A 13,067-nucleotide genomic window follows, 5' to 3' on the forward strand; every position below is an offset into this window, starting at 1 on the left:
AGGAGATGTAACTGGCACAGTAAGAGAAGTATATAAAAGGAGTAAAGATGAACGGGGAATCATTTTAGTGATGATACTGGTCCCAAATGGGGAAGTACATTGACTTTGACAAATGGTAAATTGTTATTTCCTGGTGCCTAGGAATGATCATCTAGAAACCTCAAAGCTGGCTGGTTGCATGCATGCTACTGTCATGAGCATCTATCTTGTGACACAATGGGGAGATCAGCAACTTGTCTGCAATACAGGGCAAGATAATCAGTGATCTGTGGCAGAGATGATGACATAGTTCAGTGCTGGTGCAGGTACAAGTGTTTCAGAGTAAACTGTTCAACACACATTGTTGAACATGAGATTCCACAGAGACAGCTCCTTTGTGTTCCCATTCTGACCCAATGAAACTGTTAACCACTGCAGTGGGCATGGGGTCATCTTTCTTCTTACACGTCAATGGCCTTGTGCCAATTTTGTCGTCATCCAGGCGTGGCTGCTCGATACATACTCTGTGCCACAGACACAGGCTGGTGGAGGCGAGGCAGTATTATGCTATACAGGGCATTCACATGAACTTCCGTGAGGCCTATTTTAGTAATCAAAGGCACAACGAAAGCTGTGGACTAATTGAACTTTATTTTGGACCACCTGTCCCTTCATGCTTGGTGCCTTCCCCTAAAGTGACGACATCTTCCAGCAGGATAACTGGGTGTGTCTGTCACATGGTCAGAACAGTTCTACAGTGGTTTGATGAGTATGATAATGAATTCATACTGATTTCTTGGCTTCAAATTCACCTAATCTTCCAGGATGCTATCGAGGACCAGCTCCTTGTCCACAAGCCACCAGCCCATAATATAGGAGAATTACATGACCCGAGTGTAGAGCTTTCATTTTGCATACCTCCAAAAACCTACAAAAGGACTCATTGAATACATCCAGCAGAATCACTGCTGTTTCGTGTTCCAAAGATAGACCACACACTATTAAGCATATAGTCATAATGTTTTGGCTCAGCAATGTTTATTAATGTGACTACATGTTGGCCATTTATGTGTATTTAATAAAAGGAGTAGTCATGATAAAAACTCACTCTGTAGTTGATTGTTTGGCAAGCACATAAACTACACTGAAAACTTTCAGACAAGCCCAGTTGAGCTATGACAAAGATGCTGCATAGCCATGTATGAGGTATGATCAAAAAGTAATGGGAACATCACATACATATGATTTTCAAATTTTTTCTCTCATTGGTACACATGTTCATGGTGTATGTTTGCATTTTCAGCTGTTTTGAATATTTAGTTTATTGTCAACAGTCAAAAAGGTTATGTGTCTTTTCAAGTACTCAGCAAATTTTTACTTTTGAAAAAAATGGGTCAAAGAATTTGCAATAAATTTTGCATGAAAAATGGAATAAAGTGCAACACCACATTAGAAATATCGACTGTGGCTTTTCTTGAATCTACTATGAGTAAGACAAGAGTTTACGAGTAGTATAAATGTTTCAAACAGGGTCGAGAAGATGTTGAATACGATGACTGCCCTGTATACCCTAGCACATCAATTACTGACATCAGTGTGGAAGACGTAAAGAAAATTGTTCTGAATCACCATCATAAAGGATGCTGATGATGTCTACACATCCTGTGGCTCATACCAAGCAATTTTTTCAGATGTTTTGGGCATCAAATGTGTAGCAGCAAAGTTTGTTGCGAAATGGCTGAATTTCTACCATAAATGCTCGGGGGTTGCTAAATTAACATGACAAACATGATGTCGAACCCAAGTCAAAGTCATCCCAATGGAATCTGCCTGAAGAGCAAAGACTGAAAAGAATTTGACAATTTCGATCAGATTTGAAGGTTCTTCTCACAGTTTTCTTCAATTACAATTGGATAGGGCATCACGAGTTCCTGCCTTAAGGTAGCACAATCAATAAGGAAAACTACCTGGAAGTTATGCACCATTTGTGTGCAGCAATCTGAAGAAAACGACCAGAACTGTGCCAAAAGCACTCATTGAAATTTCGTCATGATGATGATCCTGCTCACTCCTCAAAGCTTGTTCGTGATTTTTTGGCCAAAAGCAAAACCAGTATGTGAGCCACCATATTCACTGGACAAGGCTCCCTGCAACTTCTTTCTGCTTCCAAGGCTGAAGAGAACCACGAAAGGACATCGCTTTGCTATCATCGATGAGATAAAAACAGAATCTCCGAAGAAGCTGAACACCATAATGAAAAGTGAGTAGGAGTGTTTCCAAGATTGGAAAAAGTGCTGGTACACATGTTTCATATCTGAGAGGGTTACTTTGAAGGATACAAAGGTAATACTGATGAATAAATAAAGATTCTTTAATAAAAACAGAAATTCCCGTTACTCTATGCTCACACCTCATATAACTGTGGTGTGTGCCCTGTAATGGTTAGCCCTGGAGGAGGCCACTGTCTGAAAGCTTAGCAACATTTTCAGTCTTGCTTCTGTGCCCAATGATTGCTCAATTTTTTTATATATATATATATATATATATATATAATGGAAGGAAACATTCCACGTGGGAAAAATTATATATAAAAACAAAGATGAGGTGACTTACCGAACAAAAGCGCTGGCAGGTCGATAGACACACAAACAAACACAAACATACACACAAAATTCAAGCTTTCGCAACAAACTGTTGCCTCATCAGGAAAGAGGGAAGGAGAGGGGAAGACGAAAGGAAGTGGGTTTTAAGGGAGAGGGTAAGGAGTCATTCCAATCCCGGGAGCGGAAAGACTTACCTTAGGGGGAAAAAAGGACAGGTATACACTCGCACACACGCACATATCCATCCACACATACAGACACAAGCAGACATATTTAAAGTCTTTAAATATTTAAAGTCTTTAAATATGTCTGCTTGTGTCTGTATGTGTGGATGGATATGTGCGTGTGTGCGAGTGTATACCTGTCCTTTTTTCCCCCTAAGGTAAGTCTTTCCGCTCCCGGGATTGGAATGACTCCTTACCCTCTCCCTTAAAACCCACTTCCTTTCGTCTTCCCCTCTCCTTCCCTCTTTCCTGATGAGGCAACAGTTTGTTGCGAAAGCTTGAATTTTGTGTGTATGTTTGTGTTTGTTTGTGTGTCTATCGACCTGCCAGCGCTTTTGTTCGGTAAGTCACCTCATCTTTGTTTTTATATATATATATATATATATATATAAAAATAGAGGGAAACATTCCACGCGGGAAAAATATATTTAAAAACAAAGATGATGTGACTTACCATACGAAAGCACTGGCAGGTCGATAGAAACACAAACAAACACATACATACACACAAAATTCTAGCTTTTGCAACCAATGGTTGCTTCATCAGGAAAGAGGGAAGGAGAGGGAAAGACGAAAGGATGTGGGTTTTAAGGGACTTACCTTAGGGGGAAAAAAGGGCTGGTATACACTGGCGCACACACACACACACACACACACACACACACACACACACACACACACACACACATATCCATCCGCACATACACAGGCACAAGCAGGTGCACACACACACACACACACACACACACACACACACACACACATATATATATCTTCCCAAAAATTCATCTACAGTATACGAGAAGATGTCATAATGAAAAAGCATTAATCTGGATTTAGGAAAATTACTGCTACTGGCCTCAAAGCTTTTTGTGGCAGCACCTTTGTATGAAATCTTGTGTGCCACACTGTGGTCCATGTCTGTCTTAAGTCAGCATTTGAATATGCTCAAATGGGAGGAGCACAGCAATGAATATATAAGGTGTACCGGTACATCTAAAAAATACAGAAATGCGCCATAAAAATTAACTTTATCTATAATGCCCATGAACAAATTACAAAAATAACTGCAGGACCGTCCTATTTCTCAATACACGGAGAGGATGGAACTAGTGTACAGCAAGCGTGTTCATCAATGTCTTTCCCCTTCGCCATGTGTACAAGGGGATAAGTATTGACAGCAGGTAAATAATATCAATGTCCTAAGTTTCATGTTGAGAGTTCAGTTTAAATATTGATTATGGCTGGTCTCTCTCACAATTTTATTCCTTCCAGATACTTTCATCTTAAATCTCCATAGATATTAGTGTTCATTCAAAGATGCCAGCTCTAAGTAATAGAGCGTAGGACCTCCATTTGCTACCATTACACGTTTTGCTGTTCCAGAAAGAATTTCCACAAATATTTGAGTGTAGGCTTTCACAGCCTGAGTCCATTTCAGCAGGATTCTTTTGAGTGTGTGACCACTCCGTGATAAAACTACCAAGGTTTTGGATATTATTGGAGGCAATCTTTCTTCGCTCAAATGAAGGCTGCCTGCAGTCACAGCCGAAACACTGGCAGTTTTATCATGTTGTGATGCATGTCTATCTTAGTGTAAATTTGAGTAAGTTCTGATACAATGAAGGGTCAAAGGTTTCCATTGTCCAAAAATGTAAATAATAAACATTGCCATGTTTTTAGCCAGTTTAATCTGATACATTAATTATCAGAGACATCTTCAATGGGTCTTAAGGTGTGGTCTCAAACAGACTGAGCCAGAAAATCTTCAATTTGCTTTGGGCACATTTAGGTAAATAAAGTTAGCTAGACATCATAAGGCCCACATACGTCCATCTGAGATCTGCATGTATTATGACTCCACCATGAAGTCTTCCACTTTCCTGATGGGTCACTTTATCATTTTCCTCTGCGTCTAAGCTATAATGAAATTCTTTTTCAGTGGCTAACAATGATAACTGACAATGGGTTTATAAAATGTACTTTCTGTCTCTTGATACCTTTGGTTCGTTTCCAAGGCTTACAAGGACACTAACTGGATTTAGTGCCTGCCAGCATTTCCACTTCAGTAGTCTTATTAACAGTGGACTTGACCAAAAGAAACTCTTGGGAAATACCTTCTTCAATGGTAGTCAATTTGTGAGTTCCATACAGTCATATTCCATTTAAATTCAGTATCCCCCGTTGAGCAAACAGCAGAGTATATGGAATTAAAAATTTACATCAGAATGAAAGATAGTAATATATTAATCAGGGAGCTTGGTTCACTGAAAAGACAGTGAGAGCTGTATAAAACGCATTGTGTTTGGTAGGACATAACAGATCTTGTTGTCTAGCAGGATGTAACTGCAGATGCATGTAGAAAAGTCTATTGATGTGACTGAAACTGACGGTAATATTATGATCAAACAATGCAGGCTTTCACAGCCAGTGAAACTGGTTTTAGGGGCACATAACATGCCTTAAACCAAGGTCATGAAAACAATGTCACCAGGGAAACTAATATTGTTGGTTTTAACATGGAGAGAAAGAGAAAGAAGTTTCATTGTGTTGCAGCAAAGCCAATAAATTAAGAACAAAGAACTTATTTTTGTGTGCAACAAGAAAAAAATATTGACTCTCAATAATTAAATTACGAAACAGTTATTAAATCAAAGTATCTTACAAATAATCACCATTTTCACTCTTTGGAATTTATTAATACTTAAAAAGATAATCTACCTGCTACGCATCTGATCTTTGACATAACCACAAATATTTTATTTGTTGATTACAAAATCAATATTCCTCTCTGTGAAAATGCTGCTCTATGTGGCACATAAAGTGTGCTGAAACATGCTTAGGGGAAGTCTATTTGCCCTCTTTCACCAAATGAACCCTTACTGTATTTTCTGATTGATTCCTAAACTGGAAATATTTGTTCAGATCCCGCTAGTTGGTAACATTGCATCCCCTGGCCAACTCTACTTCAGTCAAATTGAGTGCCTCCTCTGTTTACTCCAACCTTCTCATCACCTCTTACAGTAGTACTGGAGATTCCAAAGGAAGTGCACTAATCACAAACTCCAACCTGCATCTACTGACCAGCTCTGCAAAAAGAAATTATTCTTTGGGCAGTCCTGAAACTGAGCTATGTTAATGCTTGGGGATATGTCTGCAACAAATTCCAAGTGCAACTGAAATGGCTTATATATTTTATTTATTGATAAAATCTTGAACGAGCACAATTCTACATTTCAATTGACATTTAGTATTGACATAAATTTGTTCACAAGACCTTCAGTCTATACACTGTGTAGCACATAGATGCAATTGAACAAAACTGTAGCATTAAAATATGTGACACTTATTAATTAAATGAAGTCAGTCAAAGGATTCTCATTTATGACATAAATGGATTTATGAGATTTAAATAGAGTGATCCTTATAGCTCACGTCAAACACACTTAATTTTAAAATTGACTTTTGTTTATGGAAATGTCATTACACAGACTTTCCAGTAATTATTAAATGTACAATAAATTTCAAATATATTTGGTTCCTAATAGTACATTTAATTATAATGTTAAGTTAATCCGACAGTCCATTCATTTGAAACTTTTATGACATGCATATTATGTACACTGTAAATCTGAGTGGAATTAGAGGACAAATTTTAAATGCAGATACTTATGACTCAACATTGTTATCACATTGTGTGTAGTTCAAAGAAAATATTTTTTTTTCTTTTCTTTCTTTTTTTTTTTCTTTTTTTTTGGGGGGGGGGGGGGGGGCTATTTTAAATCTACTAAATAAAAGTTTGCACCATCAGATAATTTGTGTAGAAAAAGTATCCTAACTTCAAAGGTCATTAGTTTACATTAACTTTCTAGTATTCAAAAAACAAAATTAAATATTTATAACTAAAATGGCACCAAATTGATACTGCAATCAAACAAAAACAGAATATATTATTACTTACTGAGGGGATGGGGAGGGGAGGGGAGTAGGATGATGGAGGAGGGTAATATCTAAAATGCCAAACAGAAAACATCCTCCACTGTTTTGCAATAAGGGTGATTTTACTACTTAATATCATTTTTGCCACACTTTTGTCTGATGAATGTTTCTCAGATTCTAAAAGCAGCACATCTGCCATACTCTGTCTAACCCATTGAAATTGACATTTTTGTGTGTAGATCTTTTTCCATATACATTTGATAACAAAAAAACTTACATAAGTCCAATGGAACACTGGCAAATACAATCTCAGCAGGGCAAAGAAACAATAACAGAAACAGAGTAGCAAAGAGAAAGAAGGAAAAAAATGAATCAGTAACACTGCTACATTACACAGTATCTTTTAATGCAGTTTGCTGATACCTAAAATGACCTCAATAAGTTCATTTTCATCTAGAAACAAGATTACAACCAACAGCCTAAATTATTTTACAATAGTAGTGAAGTTTCATTCAAAAATCATTAATTTACCTCTGCCTTCCAGAGATTAAACAATGAAAACGGCCAAAAAGAAAAAAAGGTCATTAAATCTCATCAAGCATTCACCTGACATCACTGTAATCTTTCTTTCTTCACAAATGTATCTGGTTCATTAGTTATTTATAAATAAACATACAATAGTACATGACTGCAATATTTTACCCCAACAGCTGGAATAAATAAAGTAAATTCCAGCAATAGACAACTGCCATGAGTGTTTCCCGCCGCACTTTCCTTCTAAGAGCAATAAAAAAAAACCTTACTCAGAAATTCACAGCATTTATGACTTACTTTCATTATTATTTAGTAAGTTTTCTCTAGACTTGAGTCATATGAGAAAAACATTCCATGTTATTATAGATATTTCTAGCAGATCACAACATAATAGAAGCAGTATAGATAATATTGTCATAATACAGTTATAATGCCCCTTAACGGCATTAAAAACTTACATACATACTACTCTATCTGCTGTACACAAAGAATTGCATAGCAATTCTTTTTGCAAGCATTATTAGATTTCTCTCTCTCACTCTGAAATTTAATTTTCTTGGAGAAGAATAATGCAGTGTCATGTTCTTTCAGTCAACAACATCAAAAAGTTTACAAAGACCAACATCTTCAGTTTCAAGAAGGTCCCTCATCTTAGGCTTCGGAGGAAGTTCCATTCGGGGAAGATCTGCAATTCGGACCTCCTTGCGAAACAGCTGTGCGACACTCCTGCCTATCAGCTGTAGGCACAAAACATTTAATGCATTAAGTAATCACAAATGACTGTTAAAAACCAGAGGTCTCATTAAATCTTTGATCACATATCTGGATTGAGGAAGAGGGGGGAGGGAGAAAGGGAGGTAAGGAGCGAGTGAGTGACTTACATTGGATAAAGAGTAATATAGTCACAAACGTCCATTACCACTGTTCATTTCAACATAATGAAATATGTATCAATAATCAATATATATATATTATAAAAGTAAATGTACAATGTGCGTGCTGCTAAAACTCAGAAATAAGTCCCAATACAATCAAGGGAGTTATATGGTGTGGTAGCCCTTTATGCCCCATCCATGAAGAAGGCTCCCATTTCTATCTGAAGAGTGTGCTTTTGAAGATATAAGGGCTGGGAAGTTTTGCCCTCCAGAATTTTCTAGAGCACTCCAGAACATTCTAGAGCATTTGAGAATATTCGAGAGCATTCCACAACATTCCGGAATGTTCTGCAATGATCTGGGATGTTCTACAATGTTCGGGAACATCCCACATCATTGTGGAAGATTCCAAAATTCTCTTGAATGCTGTGGAATGTTCTGAAGCATTGTGGACCAATCAAAGCCTTTTTGGTACATTCTCCAATTCTCCAATGGTGGGGCTACCCATTCGTAGGGGGTATATAAAGCAAGATAATATCTGCCCATTTTGCAATGTGAAGAAGTTCAATAGAGAAACACAAGGATTTTGTTGCATGAATGGAAACATTAGATTACCATCACTGGAAGCACCTACACAGAAATTTTTGCATTATGACCGGGAAACTCCAGAATAAAAAAATTTTCTTCAAAATATAAAAATGTATAAAGTCTGCTTCAAAATGACTTCTTTCATTGTCACTTCGATCAACACTAACAGAGATGAAATCAATTATGTTTTTTCCATCTCAGGACAAATCTATCACAACATGGGATCATTACTACCACTACCCTAAGAAGACCACAAATTTCTGGAAGCATATTTCATTAAGAAACAGAAATTGATAAACGATGCACAATTATCAGTGGATCACATATTCAAAACACCATTAGACCAGATGATTTATGATGGCTATAAAATTATAATTCAAGCCAACAAAACACCACTTGGAGAACACGAATGTCGTCTTAATGCACCTCAGATAAACAAAGTCACCATTGTAACTGTGAATAATGAAAACACAAGCTCTGGCATAATTTTAAAATGAAGAAGAGAAGGGCTACAATGCATTGCAGAGACACATCGTTCATATGACGCCCTCCAGTATGCATCATATTTCTGCATGGAGAGGATGGACATCATTTTAATGTGAAACAAATCCAACCTGAAACAGACATAGAAACAAACAAAGAAAGTCACTTCCAAGGAGTTCTATTCTTATCACTTAATGATCACTTAATGATCAGAGACAATGAAATTCACAATCACATTCTCAACACTTACCGTTTATTCCAACAATTCCTGGTATATATGTATGCAAAAATAGAAGTGGAACAGATGCTTTACATAAGACTGAATCGGAAGAAACTGTGCATGGAAGAATACATCCACCTTTGAGACTCAATCATAATAATGGAAACACTGATGAACAATGGAACAATTGTAATCTTACACTCATCATACATAGGAAGTTCGAGACACACAAACGAATACACTCAAGATGCCACAAGCTACATAAGAAAATATGGATGACATGACCTCTTCGTAACATCCATATGCAACTCGTTGTGGCCAGATATCAAAGTACAACTAAGATACGGACGAGCCCCCATGCATCGACACAACATAATACCCCGAGTTTTCCGGCAAAAACTAGTGGGATTTATTGAAGTCATTACAAAACACCATACCTTTGGAACCGCTAAGTGCTGCACAATCGAATGTCAAAAACGAGGACTGCCTCACCTACACAATATCATAAAGAACTCATCCCATGGATATTGACAAAATCACCCAAGCTGAATTTCCCAATCCACAAGAAGATATGGAACTGCACGACATAGTGAAAAACGTGATTCATGGTCCATAAGGGCCATTAAACCCCATTTCACAATGTATGAGTGATGTAAAAAAAAAAAAAAAAAAAAAAAAAAAAACCCAATACTTGGATGACACACAAACCAGAGTTGATGGCTATCCCAAATGCAGAAGATGATCATCCAGAAACAGTGGCTTCACAGCAAAAATACAAATATGGGGCAGCGACAAACTGGGAATAGATAATCAATGTGTAGTACCATGTAACACACTGCTTTCCAAAACGTTCCAAGTACACGTAAATGTAGACTACTGCAATTCAGTGACATCCATCAAATATGTCTGTAAGTGTGTGAACAAAGGCAGTGACATGGCAATTTTTCTAATAGCCAAAGACAATGAACAACAAAACAGTAACGACGAGATCCTCATGTAACAAATGGAGAGATACGTTACCAGTAAGGAAGCATTGTGGCAGATTTTTGGTTTTCCCAAACATGAACGCGAGCCAACTGTGCAACATCTAGCAGTACATTTGGAGCATGGACAGAGAGTTTACTTCACAAAAGCATCACCAGAAAAACTGCAAGCAAACCACCTCACAACACAGCATCAATAGCTTTTTACCACCTGTGCCAAATGGCTCCATTTGTGAAAACATTACTACATATCAATGTCCCTGCCTATTATACATGGAACACAAAAAGAAAAACCTTTCAATGATGAAAACAAGGAATCCCAATACGAGATCATCCAAAAATCATGAAAACTGGTGCACTAGGTAAAGTTTACACAGTATATCTGAATAATGCTGATGTTTCTATCTCCAGATGTTGCTACACCAACTAAGGAGCAAGTTCCACAGATCTCAAGATTGTTGATGGTTGCCTATGCCAGAAGTATCGGAAAGCATGGCAACACTAAGGACTACTGGAAAATGTAACCAGTGGGAATCAACACTACAAGAAGCCTCACTCAAACCCTCGGCTGACAAATGAGGGACTGACAGTAGGTAACCCATTGAATCCAAAACAGCTATGCGACTTCTTTGAAGGGAGTATGATTGATGACATACTGTACCAAATCTGACAAGCTCATCCTGAAATGACCGTCAAATTCAATGAACATCTTCAATGAAATACTCATTCGCCTAGAAGATAAACGTTTAGCAATAAGCAACCAGACCTTAGTACAACTTGGGATGCAAGTAACAACAAAATATGCTATCAGTGTACTAAAATCAAAATTACAGAGGAAAAATGCTACATCATCATTGATCTACTTCAATACATTGCTCACAACAAACCACTCATCAATGACAATGAAAAGGAAATTTACAACATTTTCATCGACCTTATTGATCACAACACTGGCGGAATTATTTATTTGGACAGGCAGTACCAGGAAAATGTTTCTAATAAATCTTTTGCTTCCAAAAATACTTGCTAAATAACACGTCACACTTGCATTGTCATCACCCAGCATTACAGCCACACTTAGGGAAGGACAACGAACTGCCCATTCCGCCCTACAATTACCATTGAATATACCCAAAGGATAGTTCCCGGAATGTAAAATCTCAAGAGCATCTGGATGGGGTGAACTTCTAAAGCAAGCTAAAATTATCTTCTGGGACAAATGCATAATGGCAAATAAAAAATAGTCACTCGAAGCCATGGACAGAACACTGCAAGACTTGATCATACAATGTAAACTTTCATGGCCCGTTTTGTCTTCACTTAAAACTTCCTGGCTAATAGGCTGTGGTCGATGCATAAAACTCTCCCCTGATGTTTCGTCTCCGACTGCGGGAGATATCCTCTGAGATAAAACAGCAAATTGCAAAGAGCACTCGAGGAAGTGCTGATTACATAGGCAGTGCAGAGTGCACCACTGTCCATCAGCTGGCATTGGCTATGAGACTGTCCCTGGTAATACCAACATTCTCGATTGAAAGTAATCGATCGTCATGCTATTGGTGCAATGCTGACATCCAAATTTTCTCCAGTTTTACACCCTCTTTCCTGCTTAAATTATTACTCTGTTTATCAGTCTCAGTAGCATCTCTATACATGTGCGCATAATAACGTGAGGTTTTAGATATGATGCTCGTCTAACTGAATTTTATTTCATGATCAGCTTCCTTGTAAACATGTTCTGCTACAGCCGATTTATCCACGTGACACAGGCAGCAATTCCTCTTATGATCAACAAGACGGGTGTTAACACTTCTCTTTGTGATACCGATATAAACCTGTCCACAACTACAAGGAATTTTATATACCCCCAGTGTAGCCAAAGGATATTGCGCATCTTTTGCCGATCTTAAATATTCTTTTATTTTTCTGGTGGGTCTGAAAGTAGTTTCCACCCCATACTTGTTTAACACTTTCCCAATGCAATCTGTGACCTTATTAATGAACGGAAGAAAAACCTTGCCATTGTGAGGCTGTTGTTAGTCATCGTTCCTGATTATCTGCCTAGAGCGAAGTGCTTGATCTATCTCCTTGCTAGAATAGCCATTCTTCACGAAAGTCGACCATAGGTGTTCATTCAATCCCATCTTTTAAATAAACAGGTTCACAAACTTTGTACACTCTGTCTACCAAGATTTTTATTACACCTCTTTTTTGTCTACGGTGGTGGTTTGAATCTTTATGCAGATAACCATCAGTATGTGTGCCTTCCTATACACCTCGTGGCCCAATGTTCCATCCCATTGTTTAATCACAGACATATCCAGAAAATTCAGTTGTCCATTACTCTCTGTCTCCGTAGTAAATTGAATTTTCGGATTAATGCTGTTTAGATGTGTCAGGAAGGCAACCATTTCCTCTGCTCCGTGTGTCCATACTATGAAAATGTCACTGACACAGTAATACCATTTGGCTGGTTTCTTACTGGCAGTCTGCAACACCTGTTGTTCACAAGTCTCCATAAACAAGTTAGCCACAGCAGGACTAAGAGGACTGCCCATAGCCACCCGTCAATCTGTTCATAAAAGTCAATATTGTACTGAGAGTAGTTTGTGGTGAGGCAGTGTTGGAATAATGACACA

The 13,067-nt window shown here is 37.8% G+C and overlaps 1 protein-coding gene across 1 annotated transcript in view; it reads right to left on the minus strand.

The window, feature by feature from the left end:
- Positions 1-5,988: 5,988 nt before the first annotated feature.
- LOC124789677 (exportin-5) overlaps positions 5,989-13,067 on the minus strand; it is a 200,615-nt gene continuing 193,536 nt past the window's right edge. The window contains exon 18 of the mRNA XM_047257112.1: positions 5,989-8,016. Coding sequence (XP_047113068.1) covers positions 7,867-8,016 — 150 coding nt within the window. The 3' untranslated portion in view covers positions 5,989-7,866. The remainder of the gene's footprint in view (positions 8,017-13,067) is intronic.

The sequence above is a fragment of the Schistocerca piceifrons genome, chromosome 3 (genome assembly GCF_021461385.2).
Source record: "Schistocerca piceifrons isolate TAMUIC-IGC-003096 chromosome 3, iqSchPice1.1, whole genome shotgun sequence".
Taxonomy (NCBI): Eukaryota; Metazoa; Arthropoda; class Insecta; order Orthoptera; family Acrididae; genus Schistocerca; species Schistocerca piceifrons.